General features: G+C 30.1%; 1 protein-coding gene and 1 long non-coding RNA gene across 3 annotated transcripts; both read right to left on the bottom strand.

Moving 5' to 3' along the window:
• Positions 1–735: 735 nt before the first annotated feature.
• Positions 736–3,277, bottom strand: LOC126660930 (uncharacterized). Its single transcript, XR_007635469.2, has 3 exons — positions 3,129–3,277; positions 1,794–1,880; positions 736–1,073 (listed from the first exon to the last, which is right to left on the bottom strand). It is a non-coding gene; the product is annotated as an uncharacterized LOC126660930 (long non-coding RNA).
• Positions 3,278–4,375: 1,098 nt separating this feature from the next.
• On the bottom strand, positions 4,376–7,174 carry LOC126660927 (probable serine/threonine-protein kinase PBL10). Of its 2 annotated transcripts, none has more exons than XM_050354648.2 (6): positions 7,011–7,174; positions 6,095–6,384; positions 5,607–5,742; positions 5,201–5,346; positions 4,996–5,116; positions 4,376–4,826 (listed from the first exon to the last, which is right to left on the bottom strand). In XM_050354648.2, the coding sequence occupies exons 1-6, from the start codon at positions 7,063–7,065 to the stop codon at positions 4,531–4,533; spliced, it is 1,044 nt and encodes a 347-aa protein (XP_050210605.1). In that variant the 5' UTR covers positions 7,066–7,174; the 3' UTR covers positions 4,376–4,530. The 2 variants fall into 2 exon arrangements, with proteins under 2 accessions (XP_050210605.1, XP_050210604.1); XM_050354647.2 differs by having other exon boundaries at positions 5,201–5,349; positions 7,011–7,171.
• Between the last annotated feature and the right edge of the window lie 12,255 nt (positions 7,175–19,429).

The raw sequence follows: 19,429 nt of genomic DNA, 5'->3' as shown, positions 1-19,429 counted from the left end.
TTGAATATAATTGTCTCCATTTATAAAATTGACATAGTAGATTGTCCAATAAAAAGTAAAGAATAAGTTTACCCTATAAAATGATAAAAATTTATTGATTTTTCATCATTCTATTGATTTTTTTAAAAGGAATTCAGTTTAAAAATCAAATTTTATTTTATTTTTGACAATTAACTTTTTTTTCTTTTACAATATCATCTAACCAGTTATTTGGGAATGAAGTAGTAGTAAATTTCATCAAAAGTTAAGATATTCTTTTAAGGCTAATCCCCTGAAAAACCCCTCACCTTTCAATTTCCTTTCATTTGCACCCTCACCTTTCAAAATCCCCAATTTTACTCTAATTTCCACCTTTCACTTTCAATTACACCCTTAAATATTAAATTGACTTATTTTTACTGCAAAAAGTTCAAATTAATACTTTATATTTCAACAAATATTATAAATAGTATCTAATCTAATTAATTTTATGGAATTTTGTCACGACCCGATTCTCGGCGTCGAGACCGGCGCTAGGAAATGGGAGTGGTTGCTCCGAAACCCGTAGCAAGCCTTAAAAATACATTAAAAATCACTTAAAAATTTTCGCGGAATTCAAATCATTTTCGAACATTTTAAAATCGCAGTTTAAAACGTTCTTATAAAAATTACCATTTAAAACATGCACATAATTTTCTCTTTAATTATTGCATTTTAGTTTCAAAACCATTTCACTATGGTTTATCATGCATCTCATTATGCATACCATCTTACTATGGTAATTACTGCATTTCACTATGCAGGCCATTTCTCTATGGACTTAACTGCATTTCATTATGCAGATGCGTTCATCGTATATTATTCAAGTGCAGTCGCTCGGACTTTCGCACAGCATTCACATATTACATAATATCAGAGTTTAAGCGTTATAATAAAATATAAAGCATAAATAAGTCCAACGACTGCTAAGATATCATCGTTCATTTATTCTAGCTACTGCAACTCTAGACACATAAAAGAAAGTCATTCTCACTTTATTCAAGCCAGGGATTTCCGGAACAAGAAATTGGAAATCCACACGTCAAACTACTCGCCTGTAAAAATTATAAATTCAACGGGGTCAGTTATAAAAACTGAGTGAATGCGTACAACATGTACTAATAAAAATTAATATGAAATCAGTGCATTCCAGATCACCGATTCATATGAAACCCTAAACCATGATTCATGTTCCTATATGCTTTCAAAACAGGAAACATAAATATTCCACTTTTTCCATTCCATTCGGGTTAACCTTTTATTTTTCTTTCGCCGTATTTATTTTCTCTTTTTGTACTTTTAGCCAGTCAAATCTGATTACTCTTATTTTACGTATTTGAAAGTCCCAGACTCTTCTTACAATACAACGGATTTCGGCAGTACATAAATAATGTCGCCAATTTCACTTTTTTAATAAAAGGTTCAACCTCTCAGATCTCGGCAGTTTCTCTACCTTCCTTTGGTCGTCTATATTCCGTTGCCTCTGAAGATCTATTTCCATATGTCTAGGCCGTCGCCTGACTTCCAGACCGTCGTCCGGATTTCCACATACCATTTTTATGCAAACACATTCTAAATGCAATACCGGTAATCACACAGCACTATTGCCGCCCAATAGTAAGAATGTTTCAATGAATCTAAATCGGTTTCAAAACTATGTATAATAGTTCATGCGATTTAAATTCAAAAGTAAATAAAGCATTTGCAAATCATGTAAAGCAGTTCGCAATATTTTTAAACTAATATTTAGCAGTATAAGTTGTAAACACACTCACAGTACTCGCTTATTCCAAATATAAAAATATCACCCGTCGAATATCAAAACCTTTGCTCGCCGGTTTCCGCGAGAAAACTCGCTGGATCTAATTTTAGAGATTAAACATTAATAAATGTAATAACTCTAAATTTTAGGATATACTCTAGACCGACTCAACCATATAAACCACATAATCACAAACCAAATTTGATTCCGACTATCTCTTTCCGCGTCATCGTATTTCTATACGATACACTCTAACCACATAGTTTATTTAATTCATTATATAAACATAGAATTATAACTCCATATAATTCTAACACATATTCAATTCACATAATTTTCTAAAAATACACTTTTAGAAAATATCAGCAAACATATCACGATTCAAAAATATCCAAAAATATTTTTCCGTAAAATATTTTTGACCCGGGGCTCGGCCTCCCCTTATTTTCTGCCAAAATCATTTCGGCAGTAACTGCTACCAACTGAGCTTAGTACTGAGCCAACATGCTCTATCCCCTCTGCTCACACTCGGTCACCGTATTCCGGTGGTTTTGGCCGGAAAACTCAAAAACGCTAAAAACGCTTAAAAATCCATTTTAAGCCATTTTAACACCGAAATTCACCAAAATTAATTTCAAATACATTTTAAATTTCCATCTTGTAAAACCAGCAGCCCAATTTTTTTAAAATATTTATTTTCCATTATTTCAACTATTAAAACCGAAATAATGATTAATAACCAAAACCGATTATTAATCCGTCAAAACACCACAATTAAATCAACTATATTCCATAAATCATCAACACATATATTTCTAAAAAATTTCATGAATAGTTTCTGCCCAGAAACTAAAAATGACAAAAATACCCTTTTTCAACAATTTTAGCCGAATAAGATTATTAAAAATTAAACCCGGTTATTAAACCGTTAAAAATTCTTAAATAAACACTTATTCATCATCATCCACAAATATAATTCATCCATAAATAAAATTATTTCCAAAAATTTAAAATCCATTTATTTACCCTTTTAAGCGATTTTTAAGCTTTAAAAATATTAAAAATCAAAACCCAAACAATTAAATTAATACCCGAAATGTTTAACATTTTTAATCCACAAAAATTACACTTTAAAGCATATATTAACTTCATCATTTAGATCAGCCCAGAAAATTAAAGCAATTAATTTAATTTTACGTAAAAATTATTTTAAAACCGAAACCCATTAAACTAGTAATTAAAACCAACTAATTATCCATCAAACATCATATTTAAACCATCCTAAGCATGTTTCTAAAACTCATCAACATCAGCAAATAAAAACGAAGATTTGAGCTTGAAATTATACCTCAAACGAATATGCAAATATATATAAACGATCTACGCAATATTCCCGACAATTTTTGTTAAGAAAATTTTGAGAGAAAATCAAAGAATAAAACTTGGTGTTTTGATCTATGGTGTATTCGGCACCCACAAAATGAAGAAGACAATAGAGTTGCTTGGGCATCAAGCTTATCTAGGGAAATATCTAGATATTAATTAATGTTTCAATTATTTACAAGTTTGTCATTATGGAATTTTTGTAAATAATTCGAACTCTAGGGGCAAAATAACTTCAACTTTTTCAAATACTCAAAAACATTAAAACATAACATATGGGCTGGATTAAAATATTTTTGGGCCTTTAAAAATAATTAAAATAATCATTTTGACGGTTTTTAGTGAAAAATCGCAAAATTCACTTTTAACACGTAAAATTGCCAAAAATCAAATTTAAGGCAAAACACATACCAGATCACATTTTCACCCATATAAACTCATCTCATGAATTTATCAACTATTTTCGAGGTCCTAATTAAATAAAATTGGACACACACGAAAATAAACACTAATAATTCTACGGGGTATTACAAAGTAAAACGGTAAAATTAAATAAAAGTGAATGTGAAATTTAGTAATTTTTGAAATATTTTTTAGTGAAGATGTTTTTATTGTTGAAATTTTAACATTTAGTACTATTTAGAAAATGAGTGAAAATAAAAAATATTGATTCGAAATTTTTTGAGTGAAAAAAGGTCAATTTAATATTTCGAGGGTGCAATTGAAAGTGAAAGGTGGTAATTAGGGTAAAATTGAAGATTTTGAAAGGTGAGGGTGCAAATGAAAGGGGGTTGAAAGGTGAGGGAATTTTTAGAGGATTAGCCTTCTTTTAATCATGGAAGTTATTTATTTTGGTCCAATGTCAAAATCTCAGATTTTTGTTTTTTCTTATAGAGCATCATCAGAATGTTCATAGGCACCGTTTGGACTGATGGATTTTAGACAAAATCCATGTATTTTGCACAATCCATATATTGCACCGAAATCCATTGTTTGTTACGAAAAAATAACATGACAATGACAATCCATGAATTTTTAAATTTTCACATACTCCAAAATCCCTCATTTAAATTCCCACTTAATAGGTGGGAAAGTTAAAATATTTTTCACAAGCCCATCAAGATAAAATATTAATTTTGTCCTTCATTAATTCTAAGTATTATTTTTTTTTTCATCAGCATTAGTACTAGCATTTTATCCTGTAGAAAAGTCTAATGCTGGATTGGTTATTTCATTTCCAATGAATGCTCTCAACTTTCATCACTAATGGCTATGACATTGTTTTTACTTCTAGCTAGGAATTTAGAGATGAAATTGCTTTTACTTCTGCAACTTTTTCTACAGACATTACCATAATAATTACAAAACTATAGCTGCTCCAATGTCTTAATTACTTCTTCCATGTTAGGTCTGTTACCCAGACTATGTGACAGGCACTGCGTCACGAGGATTGCGGCCTTTCGAGCTCCAGTCAATGCATAATTACCTTCAAGATAAACATCGATCACTTCAAAAGATCTTCGCTTGTTTGTAAGGAACCACTCGACCAATATTTTATCCTTGTCTGGACCTGTCTGGTACATATCAGTGGCCGGTCGGCCAGATATGAGTTCAAGAAGAACAACTCCAAAACTGTATACATCTGATTTTGTGGTTACGTGACCTTCATTATAAGGTAATGTGAATTAGAAGAAATATTTGCAGGACGAAACCTATGATTATAATAATGGAGTTTCGTAATTTTAAAAGTAATTTCAAAAACAGAAACGAAAAAGCCAAAAGTAAGACTCAAAAAGTTTATGTGCAACATAAATGAAGACACTGCATAGTACCTGTGTTTGTAAACTCAGGGGCTGCATAGGCAATTGTACCTAAGGCGCTTGTAGAAACATGTGATTTACCATATGGACGATCCTTAGCAAATCCAAAGCCAGAAATTTTGGCATTGAAATCCTGTCAATCAACATTTAATAAATGATATGAATGAGATATATATGTATATACACTCGTATCAAATTTTAGCATGCCTTCACATACCGAGTCGAGCAGGATACTAGAAGACTTCAAATCTCGATGAATTACTTTGGCAACATTATGAAGAAAGGCTAGACCTCTAGCTGTACCAAGGGCAATCTTCTTTCTGAGATCCCAAGAGAGTGGCTGACGCTGAATTTGAGTATCTCCTACTGTAGAATAGAGATAATATTTCAGGTCAGCAAAGAATCTCGAATATGTAGGACGTAATTGAAACACTGAAACGGATGACATCTTTATAAGAATATGTTATAAATATAGAGCTTCAGAGTTTTAAAAGTGTGTAGAAATAAAAATAGAACGCCGGTATACAAGATTCTACAAGTTTTTGTGCCACACAACTTGGAATCTGAATAAGTTTTATGATGGAGAGTCAATTTGATATCATATTGTAATATTGTTCACCTACTTCCATATAGTTGCCTCTCCAAGCTGCCATTGGGCATAAACTCGTACACTAAAAGCCGGTGATCCTGCTCTATGCAGTAGCCCATCAATTTAACAAGATTTGGATGACAGAGTTGCCCCAGATACTTTATCTCTGCCTATTGTCAAACAAAAAAGAGTAAAAGAAGTCTACAGTGAACCTTATATGTGTTAGCATTGTCAAATGCAGAAGAAAATCATTTTTACTATCAAAGGAATTGTCATCATAAATTATATTAATCTGAGTTATAAAACTAATTGCGTATTGGATTAGTCTTTAGAACAGTGAGATTTCGAGAATCTCGAGTTCGAACCCTAGTGCTAGTCAATAAGTTATCCCGCAACATTATGGCATATTTAATTGTTGTTTATCTCTTATGGATTTTTGTCAAAGGCTGAGATAAATTTGTAAGCTGATATATACTAAACGAGAAGGATTTTAAAGCGAGCGGATGCATACTGAGTACTAACCAGCCATTCTTGTTGGCCTTGAGAGCCTTTTGGTTGCAGCATCTTTACAGCAATTTTCATGCCTGTCTTAGACTTATCTGCAACCTGTAATGAATGTTCATTGATCGATCCTTTGAAGACACGACCAAAACCACCTTTACCCAGCACATTCTCTCGCGGAAAATTCTCCGTGGCGGTTTCTAACTCAGTATAGCTGAAGATCTTCAAATTGGGGGATGTTAGGATTTCACCTTCTATCTCTCTAATTGAAGGCAATGTTGTAGATAAAGCATCGTTGCTTGCCCTTGTATCTACACATTTCACATTTTTGTCAAGGATAATGTTATAATAGTTTTAAGCTATGTAGGGCAGACACAAAAATGAAAACAAGACACTTGGATACTGACACGGCAAAACGGTGATAATTTAAGGTTTCCTATTAAAAATGAAGTTTCGTATCCGAAACGCCAAATTTCTAACATGTTTCCAAATTCAAACATCAGTAGTCCTTTGTATTGGATCTTACAATACACCAATCACAGCATCAATGTTAATCCAGTAAAGTAAAAGAAAGAAATTAAACATACATAATGTAAAACCAAAAGAAAAAATTGAACTTTATCAAACCTATTCTAGGTAGCACAGTTAAGCAGCCGGCCTATGTTTCCGGGCGCACGCGTAAAGGCATGATTAGTTCTACAAATCGATGGACACGGACACGCGAAACAATGTTATTTTAAGGTTTCCTATGTAAAAATGAGTTTTTGTGTCTGAAACGTCAGGTGTTCAAAACGTTTCCGAAACAGCACACATTGATGGAATGGAGTGTTCGTGCTACCTAGAATCTAATCAAAGTAGAATTGAATGTCAAAATTAACAACAAAAATGTTACCAAATCTAAATTATGCTAAAGAAAAATGGGTAAATTTGAACATACCATAGTGAGCAGAAGAGATTCCAGATTGAAGTTCTGAACTACAGCACAACCCCATGAAGATGAACTGAACACTTCCCCCTTTCTTAAAGATAAATCTGTCGATTATAATTATTGCAAGTTTCAGACAAAACCAAGTCAGATAAATTAAGTACCAATTTTGAGATAAAATGAAGAAGAAATAAAATAGGCTTAATACATTTGCGTGTCCCTGCACTTTTCTCTTTTTGCTCATAAGGTCCCTGCACTAAAATATTCCATCACTAAATTCCTGCACTTTAACTTCCATCATTCCGAGGTCCCTCTGTTAAGGCGAGTGTTGACGCCGTTAACGCACTTTCAATTTTTTTAACTTTAGATCCCTGCACTTTTAATTTTTTAATGTTACGTCCATGCACTTTTAAATGTAGAGATTGTGAATAATTATACATTAATTTTTAGTTTAATAAAACTAAAATTAAGTATAAAATATTAAAATTTATATTTTTAATGGGTAATAACATATTTAAATAATAATAATGTCCACACTTCTATCTTTTTAACTATTATTTTATTGAATATTTAAATTATTCTTACTAAATATTTAATTTAATATTATTCATCTATAAATAAAAAAAAATTATTAATTTTTTCATTATGTTGAAAAATAAAAGTGAATTTAATTTTTATTTTAAAAAGTAAATATTATTTTAGAGAAATAAAACCAATTTTAATATTTATTGTTAAATAATTAAAATAATATTTATTTTTTAAAATTAATTAATATTTTTAAAATTATTATTACTAAGCTTAAAATAAAAAACAAAATTAATTTTTTTTATCATGTCAAAAAATAAAAGTGAACTAGACTTTTTATTTTTTAAAAGTAAATATTAAAATGGTATTCTATACCAATGCTTTTTTATTTTTTTAAATAATATAACAACATTGCTGTAATACCCCAAAATTTTTAATTATCTAATTGGACCACGTGTACAGTTTGGATTCGCCAAAGTGGCATTATCGGAAAGTTTCCGATAAATAAGTTTTAGCAGGTCGGTTTTAGAAAAGATAATTTCGGAGAAAATTTATATTATATTTCAATTCTGAAGTTAGAATTGGAATAAAAAGGAAAAATGTCAAGAAAAGTCCAAAATGAAGTACAGGGACCAAAGTGGTAATTTAGCCACTTTGTGTCGAAAATAGAAATATGGAATTTTGACGGGAAAGTGTTAATATCGAGTTTTGTATTATTTATCGGGTATAAATAATACGTATAAGCCGTGATAAAAGAGTTTAACGATTTAGCTATGGACTAAATCGTATAAAAGAAAAGTTTAAAGGATAAATGATAAGAAACAAAAAGAACAAGGACCAAATTGAACCTTTAGCCATTCAATATAAGAGGAAACCATTTGAATGAAGGAATGAATCAGAGGGTGAGAGAAAGCTCCAGAAGAAAGATCGTCGATTACGCTCGATCTCGCCGTTTCGCCGTCCGACGTCCGAATTCAGTGATTTTGGTGTCAAACTTATCGAAATCGCGTTCTCTATCATCTCGGGGCTTCATTAAAAGGTAAGATTTCAAAAATTAGTGCCAACTACGTGAAATACGGGGCTGTTTTGAGGTTTATGGTGTATTTGATGATTTTATTTTGATTTTGACGTTTTTGAAGAAACGAGAGTGCGGGTTTTGTTGAAAACGATGTTGTATACGTGTGTAGTAGGTCGGGGTGCGGCGGACGGCCCGGAAACGACGTTTCCAGGGCCGTGCATAGCGGTAGCTATGCGCCCGCATAGCAGAAGCTATGCGCCCGCATAGCCGGGCGAGGCTATGCGAGCGCATAGCCATGATATGCGCCCGCATAGCCAAGGCTATGCGCGCGCATAGCCAAGCTGTGCACCGCACAGCTAGGTCGAGCTACGTGCTCGCACGACGATTCCGAAGGGACTAAAATGGACTTTTGTCCCGATTGACCGAGGGTTTTGACATTTTTGGATATCGAACTTTAAAAATAAAAATTAAGATCCCGATAACTTAAAAGTGAGATTTAGCTCGATGTTTTACACGAGCTATGTTTATGAAAAACGTTAAGGGAATTAGGTAATTTTCGAATACAAGGAATAGTATTCGATAAGTCGTGGATACGACTAAGAATTTTTGATTACTAAGAATGAAACCAATACTTATATTATGAAAGTATTATACTTATAAACATATGATTTACGTCTGACTATTAAACGTTAATTAATATGTATCAGACGTACGACCGAGCGGTGAGGGCACTAGGGGTGTACTAGCACGAGCATATTACCACATCGATCTTGTTGTAGAGTGGATAGCGGTCACTGTGAGTTGTACTTTTACTTTCATGTATTATATATATTGAAATTATTTTATGAAATTATATACATTGTTTTCACGCATCGCATTATATATATTTGGTTGGATGTTATATGTTTATTTAATTTCTATATGCGAGAACTAGTATGCGATCCGAAGAAACTAGCTACCTATTGGGTGTCAATAGGCTGTGTGATCACCAGTATCAAGTCAGTCTAGTATGTTTGCATTGAGAAATGACTTGACACAGCTGGGAGCTGTTGATGAATATGATATTTACGATTGAGTTATGATTTCGATACGCAGAGTGAACTCGGCTACGGTGTAGCCTGGAAGTCCCCGTATCTAGTGGCTGGGCCACCAGCGAGTTGGACTCGCAATTGATATTTACGATTGGGTTGAATGATATATGATTATTCGAGAGATGTGTCGCATGCTAGGATATTAGTTTCGTACGGATCAAATACATGTTTATATGTTTATATTAATATTTTCTTGAGATGCGATGCTATATTTTTATATCAATACTGTTAGTAAATGTCAACTCACTCAGTATTTCCCCAAATACTGACCCCTCACCTTTGATGTCTTTCAGGTGCTTAGTTTGTGGACCTACCTAGAGGCCAATTTTGAAGTCCAGAAGTCAGCTGTTTATGTTAGTTTCTGACTTCTGTGAATGCTGCAGTGGTGGTCCTGTGTCGATAGTATAGTAGCCTAGACAGCAGTTCATTTTGATTGTATTTATTAACTGCTGTCATTGTTTTATATGCATTTTGATAGGCTACGTGTTTGGTATATGATCCACGTCCCCAGATGCCGGTGTGATGTTTTGAAACACTAACTGATGTATATAGTACCGCGAGGCCAGTTCGTACAGGGTACGGTAACTAGAGCCCGCAAGGTTAACAGAACAGTTAGTGTAAATGTTTATATATATTATATATTTGCTTCTGTTGTGTTACGCTGTTGGGTTATATTATTTGCGAAAAATTAATTGTGATTTTAGGCTTGCTACGGGTTCCGGAGCTACCACTCCCGTTCCCTAGCGCCGGTTGCGGCTCAATATTTTGGGTCGTGACAATTGCACTTACAGGTGTAAACAGACGTCGATCCTCATATATGTCAATTTCGAATTTGAGTGTGTTATATAAACTTACAAGAAAAAGCTGGCTACTTCACTTTCTAGAGGAGACATATAAGACCAAAGTTTGAATGAAATTCTAATTTTTTTTATTAATTTTATCTAAGTTTCCTTCAAAATAATTTAAAATTAATTTTGAATATATTTCGAGTAAGGATCTCATTTACGATATATACTCTAATATCTAAATCATATTTATTTTTATAAAGCGGTCGTTAATATAATATAATAAAAAAATAAAAAAAAAATAATATTTTTATTAATTTAATTTACATTTTTATTGTTAATTTAAACATTATAAAAAGTTAATTAAATTGCATCAACATCTAATATTATTAATTAAAATAATTAAATAATTTTTAAAATATATATATTAAAATAATTTTTTATTTTTTATTTTATGAAAACAATTATAGGGACTTCGTTTCTATATAATCAAAGTGCAGGGACCTTATTTATATAAATTTAAAATGCAGGGACCTAAAATTAAAAGTGCAGGGACCTTATTTGTATATATCAAACTACAAAAATGAATTCTAGTCTCATTAACGGCGCGTGTGCTACACGTGCTAACAGAAAGTTAACAGAGGGACCTCAGAATGAGGGAAGTTAAAGTGCGGGAATTTAATGATGGTGTATTTTAGTGCAGGGACCTTATGTGCAAAAAGAAAAAAGTGCAGGGACACGCAGATGTATTAAGCCAATAAAATAAATTACTTACAGAAACTGAAATAACTCACCATAGCCATAATTTTGCATGTATTTCTCTCTTTTGACTATTGAGTCAGCGAGTTAAAGTTGACTCATTATATCATCGAAATTATCAAGTTCAAGAATAAGCAAGAGAGTAACCATCACTAGTTAATGCAGAATATAATTAAGGAAAAATTATATTAGTGGAGTGTGAATTTTTCCAAATCTTTTTTTTTATGGTATCAAATCTTCTTATTTGATGTTTATATATTAGTGTTTTAATTTTTTTTAATGTATCAAATAAGTATTTTCAACCGTTTTTTTGATCACCGAAGTCGAGGTAGACCAAAATAATATTTATTTTTATTTACATTTGTATGTCATATTGATTATAAAAAATAATAATTGAGTGTCTAATGGTACACTTATATATATGAATTTAAAATGACAAATTATATTAGCAAATTTAAAATGACAACATTTAAGTTTATATATATGTCATTTTTTTATTTGAGAATAAAGGAAATCTATTAAACTCCAATCAACAAATTACATAAGCAATTAATTTATTATATATGTCTTATTTAATGGCCTGTAAAATTAATTATTTTTATAAATAACATGTTAATTGTTTAATATTTGAATTAATTGAATTAATTGAATTATTTTAAATTGTTATATTATTAGAAAATTATCTACAATTAATTAGTATAGTTTAACCATTTAATTACAATATATAAAAAATATTATAATTACTTAGAATAATAATCTATTTTAATTACACTAAGTAAAACAAAATATTACTTTGAAATTATTCATAAAATGTGCAAATTATAAAAAATGAGGATTAGTTATAGAAAAACAAGTTTCAATAATATAATTTTTTTAATAATATAATTTGTAAATAATAATACCGTATAAATTTAGTTTTTTTTTTTATTTTCACTTCATACTATTGGCTTATAAGGGAAATAATGTTGGGGTCATTTTTTCATCTTCTTCGTATTCTCACACTCTCTTAATTTTGATTCACACCATTCATTTGGTAATGAATGATGTAAATTTAATGAACACGACCCTTCATGTTCATATGAATATGAGAGAATTCTAATCCATTTTTAAACTTATCTCTGCTTGTATTTGTGTCTATGTTCATTCTACTGCCAAAAAATATATGCTTAAATCTTGTGACTTCGATTTTTTCCTCTTTTGTGATTTTTTAAAATTTATATATTTAAATCTGTAATTTTTTTTATTTTTACTATAATTATTGAAGCTCTTAAAATTAGTTATTTTCATACATAGTATTTTCTTAATTACTTTTTGTTTTAACGGTTTACTTTTAGATTTGTTAGGTGAATTTGTGAATTATCGCATTTCATATGTATTAACGATCCTAAAATGTGTATTAATTGTTTATTAATTTTTAATTTTAATTTTATTTTTATATCATTCTTATGTTGCACATAGTATATTCAGTGAAATACAACAAAATTTTTTATATTCTCATTAAGTTTAATATTTCTAAATGTGTATAATGTAGTTAAACTTTATATAATTTTGTGGTGTGTTTTTAGTTGCTCTTAGTTTTTAATCTTATTTTTTATAATTTGCACATTTTACGTTTTATCAAATGTTTCAATAATTTTTTGTATAATTTTATAAGGTTTTATAAAAAAAAAATTATAATTGTTGAAGGTTCACTGCTATTTATATGTACGTATTGAAGTTATACACCGATGTATTCAGCATATGAATGTTTTCTCTTTATGCCTTGCACTGAGTTTGTAATCGGTCTTCTATATTTTCCTGATCAGATTGTTAATTTCTTAATCAACCAAAGTTATAACCATCTTTTTGCTACCTTTCTTCATTTAGGTTGATGTAATTCAAGGCTCTTTTTTTTTATTAAGTATACGTAACTCTCCGCTGAATCTATAATAAAAATGTCTCACAATGGTACTATAGTTTTTTTTTTTGCCAAAGATAACAATATATAATATAAATCTCCGTTGAATCTATAATAAGAATGTCTCACATGATACCTTAGTTGTTTTACCTTTCATTGCATCTCTTGCCGTGTCATCATTTAGGCCTTCCGCTATTAATATTTCTTCATTATATCTCATGACAAAAAAATCAATCACTCTCCTACGTTTTGGTAACACTTTTTTAGATTATCAAATTTTTTTTAAGGATATAATTTTTTCTCTGAATGCTAGATGTGAATTGTGTTTTGAATGCCACTGCTAGCTTAGAAAAATTATTTATCGATCTCTCTCTAAATTCTGATAAAGTTGTTGGAAAGATTTTACATGTGATAATTAATTTGAAAGATGCTTTGAATTTCCATTGTCACCAAATAAGTTAATTACGTATCCATATTTTCTTACCATCATAATTATCTAACTGGAAATTTATACTTAGTTGGAAATAGTTACTGGCTCTATGGAGAATAAATTAGATAGATATTAAGTTCAGTTAAATTGAAATTCGCTCTCTAGCATATTTTTTTTTTTGATAATTTGGAGAGCGGGAGCGTTTGTGGGAGGAATCGAACCCACGATCTAGCAGTTTGCTGCTTAGCGCTTATAGCATTTGAGATATAGCTCATCGGTGCTCTCTAGCATTTATATTCTTAGAATTTGAAGAAATAAATGTATGCATGCGGCTTGTATAAAAACTATAGTATAAAAAAAATGGAAATTACAAGATAAAACAAAATCCACATGAAAAAGATACTTAGGATAGGATATGTCAGTAGTGTACGGGCCAGTAGATGACACAATCACCGCCCACCCAATAAGAATAAATCTCTTAGGTTTGTAAAAACATTAAACAGGCTGTCTGTCATCGTGTGATTGGTACTTGGCAACAAATACTAAATAAAATAATATGGGGGCTGTTGCAGAGGATATTTCCTATTCCCGCTATCTACGCCTAAAGTGATTATTATTTGCTGAAGAAAACGCGTTTGCGCCATCTTATACTAGCTGATCATTAATGCTATTGTGGTGGGGGGCACAAAGGAATAATGTGCACCCCACGTACACATCAAATTTGAATTAAAAGAGTATTTATTTTTGGATTTGTAATTCGAAATAAATATGATAATAATAATTAGAGTAAATTATTAGGATACCCACGACATATCATAATTTACACTTTCGTCTTTTTATTTGAAAATGATATAATAGGTCAATGATTTAATTTTTCGTTCATTTTTAGTGTTAGTTAACCAAATCAATGAAATAATATGGTCTTCCACTTTTATTTTTCTCGACAATTTATTTCCGTATTTCTATTTTTACATCAATTTAGTCCCTCATATTTAAAAAATAATTTATCCCTAAATGCTTTAAGTCATTTAAACTAACACCAAAAATGAACGGATGGATTAACTTTTGATAAAAATAAAAATTAGTGACCATATCATTTGATATTCAAATATGAAGGACTAAAGTATGAATTATGACATATATTGGAGGTTTTAGAATAATTTATTCTAATTTTTATTTTCAGTTGGTTAAATATAAAATTAATTTTTATACGTTTAAAAAAATAATTGATGCCATGCTCATACACTATTTGAGCTATCGTATTGTATAATTTTATTTTATTAATTTAAAAATAAATAATATTATTTTTATTAATTAAAATAATTGAAAATAAATTATCGGATCCGAGTCACAAATTTTTAAGGATCAAATTGATTTTTTATTCCATTATATGTATGTATTGCCCCAAAGTATATTAAACAAACCAAATATGGAATTTTGAAAGAAAAAGTTGAACACTTCAATTATTTGTTTTTCTAATAAAGGAAAGTTAGCAATAGTAGACTGGTATTTGGTAGTAATTTTCCGAGTCTTATGAATGTTTAGAATTGAGGCTGGATATTTTTTTTTTTTTTAAAAAGTTACTTTAGTTTTCAAAATAGAAATATTTTTAAAAGGTATATTGGGGAAATAATAATCTTCCTAAAGTTAAAATATAGTTAACTCCAAAACTAACTACAGAAGTCAAGCCAATCTAATCAACTTTCAATTCAATAACAGTAGTAATAATAATACTTACTAGTTTAACTTACTTCTATTAAAAGTTGATTAGATTGGCTTGACTTCTGTCTTTTTTATATGACTGCTTGCTATTAATATTATTTGAGGTTGATATTAAATTTTGATTTCGTTAACAAATTTATTTAGCTACTCCACTTGAACAACAAACAATTTGACCATGCATAAATTCCAAAAGCTAGAATTGATTGTCTTAATATGGAATTCACATGTATATACCAAAATGTAATATATAAAAATAAATTTGTCACAATCGATAACCTAACTAAAAAAATTAATCATGGAAAGTAAACTACAAGGGAGAAAATACTAATAATTACCGATTTTTCATACAAAACATGGCGGAGTTTAGAATTGGAAACTTTTTCTTTCTAAAAATCTTATATTTCTGACCAATTAGAGCAAGACGAGTGCATGGTTCCGCCTGTGAGTGGCTCTGCCAGTAGTCAATAATATTTTTTTAAAAAAAATATAAAAAAATAAATGCACTATACAAAAATGATAGAAATATCTTAAACAAAGTTTAAACACACTTGTAAAAGAATTAAACCTGAGATTTATTTATAATGTTATTCTAAATTTTTTATTGTGAAAATATAAATCCAATCTCTCGTTCATCAAAAGATTGACAATCTTAAATTATCGCCGTATATACGTTTGCAAAAGAAAAAAAGTATTGCAATATATTTTGAAGTGTTCATTCATAAAAGAGATGAAGTGTTCAACTTTTTCTTTCAAAATTCCATATTTGGTTTGTTTGGGCAATAAATACATAAATATTAAGAGATTAAATTGAAGTCACTGAGTCAGTAAATTTTATAATAATATAATTTTAATTTTTACATATTAAAATATAAATTTAAGAACTAAATTTTATTTTATTTTTTAATTAAATTATTTGACTTACTTAATTAACACTAAAATTAAATGGAGGAATACAAAAATAAAAATGAAAGACTAAATCACTTAATTTTCAAATTAGAAAAAAAAAATATAAATTATGACAACTTTGAAAAAACTGAAAATAATTTGCTCCATTTTTCATACTAATAAGTAAGTATTATTTTTTATAACGGAATAGACAATTAAACTACGAATAAAGGGTCAACGCGCTCTCTAAATTTATAACACGGGGTCATCTAACCCAATTTATACTTTTTTTAGCAATTAATCCCAAAACTCTTCAATTTTGGGTCAAATAACCCATAATTATATTTTTTAAAATGTGTAAAATATAAATCGAAGGCGATAGATGCAAAAAGATAATTAGATATTTCCCTAATTGTTGTGATATCATTATTCTAAATCTATTTTTTAAAATAAAAATATAAATTATGGGATTATGTGACCCAAAAATGAAGAGTTTTGGGATTAGTTGCTCAAAAAAGTATAAATTGAATTGGACGATCCCGTGTCACAAGTTCAGAGGGCACGTTGACACTTTGTTCATTAAACTACATAAATTTTGCATAAGTTGTACGGTAAGAAAATAAAAATTATCACCATGAGATGCTAGGAAATGGTCTTCTAGAAGTTATTTTACTATATGAGGAGAGTTCGTAAATTTTTTCATTTATTGAGAAATTAGATTGATAGTTTTTTATGCAAGACCAGAGATCAAATAAAACTAAAACAAAAAAATAGTTAAATTTGATTCTTTTTTCAAAATTGAATTTGCTAATCGTAAAGATATTAAATGAATAAATGTCTGATAAATACATTATAGTAGACATTTTTATTCTTCCAATTTTTTAAGAATTTAATCATTTGAAATGTCTAGTTCAACTTGTGATATTTTGAAGATGAACGATTTTTGTATCATGTTGCTTACTTGCATATATGACATTCATATTCAATTTCCTTTCATTAATTGAATATTTTAAATAGTCAAATATGCAAACAAGCAAATATAGTACACAATTTATCAATCTTCAAAATATCATATTTGTTTCCTTTTTGCGAAGAGTATAAATTTATAAAATATGCAAGTAATATTCACTGACTTGCACATTATAATTATTTTTTCAATAAATTGGGAGGAGTAATCTTTATAGAAGGACTTAGATCCACAATCTAACAATTTATTATTCACGCTTATATATAGATGTAGTTCATTAGTATAGTTTAGCTAATTAAAATCTCATATTAATTATTCTTAGCTTAAATAATAGATTAATTAATTTATATGGTACTAAGGCCATGTTTGGTTCATGTAATAGGTGCGGAATGGAATAGCTATTCCGTATAAAATGGCAATTCTTTGCTTTGATTCATAGAATAGGTATTCTAAAGAATTGCTATTCCATGATTTTGTGGAATAAACACTCCTCTCAAAAATTAAAGAATGGCTATTCCATTTCTTATGAAATAACTATTCTATTCCATGCTATTCTATTCCATGAATCAAACATGGCCTAAGTAGTAAGTATAATCACCATGAGAACAATACTCTATTTATTTTTTACTATTTATTTATGATATTATATATTGTAATTTTGCACATCAATGTCATAAAAATTTGAATACATTTTATAAAAATTAAAAAAATTATGATTTAAGCAATTATTTTTAAAAAACGCAATCTTTTTTAAAACTATAATATATCATACATTTGATCAAATAATGAGAGAAATAGCAAATACCTTTAATAATAGAAAAGAGAAGATGGAGGCTAACATTAGAAGGAATAAATGTACATCTACATATATATAGGCTAACTAATTAATGAAAAAGTATACTTGGCCATAACTCCAAGTTTTATACTTGAATAAAAAACATTTATATAGGCTAAACTAAACAATAATAGGAAAGGACTATAGTACCCTTAAACATAATATAATTACCTTAATGCCCCCCCCCCCCCCTCAAACTCATGATGCGACAACAATAAGCATCGAGAGTTTGTCGGTCAAGAAACAAAAGCGCAAAAAAGACAATGATTTGATAAACAAATTTGCAAGCTGTAAGGAAGAAGAGACAAAGGGCAACGTCAATGTGCCATTCTGAAGATGATGGTAAGTAATATGACAATCAATCTTAATTTGCTTGGTCCTTTCATGAAAAACCAAGTTATGAACAATCTAAATGGAACTCTAATTATCACAATGCAAAGGAGTTGGTCGCCGCAAGAAACACTCATATCAGCAAGCAACCATCACAACCGAACTATTTCACAAGTGGTAGAAGTCATAGCACAATATTCGCCCTCAGTTGAAGACCGAGATATAACATTCTGCTTCTTACTTTCCCAAGGGATAAGAGAATCGCCTATAAAAATAAAGAAGCAAGTAGTGTATTTGCGATCAACGGGATCACCTGCCCAAGTAACAACAGAGTAAGCACATAACTCTAAAGCTGAAGTAGATGAAAGAAAAAAAGTCTGAAACTGAGTGCCATGGAGATATCTCAAGATACGAATCACAGCAGCCCAATGAACTGTAGTAGGAGAAGTAACAAACCGGCTGACATTGTGAATAACATATGCTATATTAGGACGAGTGACAATAATTGTTCTATAAAGACTTGGATCTGGCAGAGGTGACGCATCAGAAATAGAGTACCGAGCATTGAGCGCAATCTGAGTATCGAAAGTCTTATTATCAGAGAGGCGAGCCCGCTCAAAAATATCAGAAATATACTTAGATTGAGAAAGAAGATACCCTTTTGGAGAAGATGCAACTTCAATACCCAAGAAGTAATGAAGGGGACCCAAGTTTTTCATAGCAAAATTGCGAGTCAACTCAGACTTCAACAAGCTAATCACAATAACATCATCACCAGTAATAATCATATCATTAACATAAAAGGAAAGCAAGATTCGGCCAGTTGAAGTACACTTGACAAACAAAGCGTAATCATGGTTACTCCGACAAAAACCAAGAGAAGTAATGACTGTAGAAAACTTCTTGAACCAGGCACGGGGAGCCTGTTTGAGACCATACAGAGCCAACCTAAGTTTGCGAACTTCACCAAGACGATGATCAAGACTAGGAAGAGGAACCATATAGACTTCTTCATGAAGGTCACCATTCAGAAACACATTTTTAACATCCATTTGGTTTATATCCCAATAACGTACAAAAGTAACAACAATTAGAGTTCGAACTGTAGTCATTTTAGCAATCGGAGCAAAAGTCTCCTCATAATCCATACCATATTCCTGAGAATAACCCTTAGCCACCAATCGAGT

This window comes from Mercurialis annua, linkage group LG8, assembly GCF_937616625.2.
Source record: "Mercurialis annua linkage group LG8, ddMerAnnu1.2, whole genome shotgun sequence".
In the NCBI taxonomy this organism is placed as follows: Eukaryota; Viridiplantae; Streptophyta; class Magnoliopsida; order Malpighiales; family Euphorbiaceae; genus Mercurialis; species Mercurialis annua.
The sequence above is the reverse complement of the archived record's forward strand: the minus strand, read 5'-3'. Positions and strand labels throughout refer to the sequence as shown.

Excerpts from the sequence above, each read along its gene's own strand:
- LOC126660927 (XM_050354647.2), bottom strand. The coding sequence starts at position 7,065 with ATGGGGTTGTGCTGTAGTTCAGAACTTCAATCTGGAATCTCTTCTGCT. Across the intron at positions 5,117-5,200 it reads CTAGTATCCTGCTCGACTCG|GATTTCAATGCCAAAATTTC; the intron begins GTATGTGAAGGC and ends GTTGATTGACAG. Across the intron at positions 4,827-4,995 it reads CCCTGAGTTTACAAACACAG|GTCACGTAACCACAAAATCA; the intron begins GTACTATGCAGT and ends CTTATAATGAAG.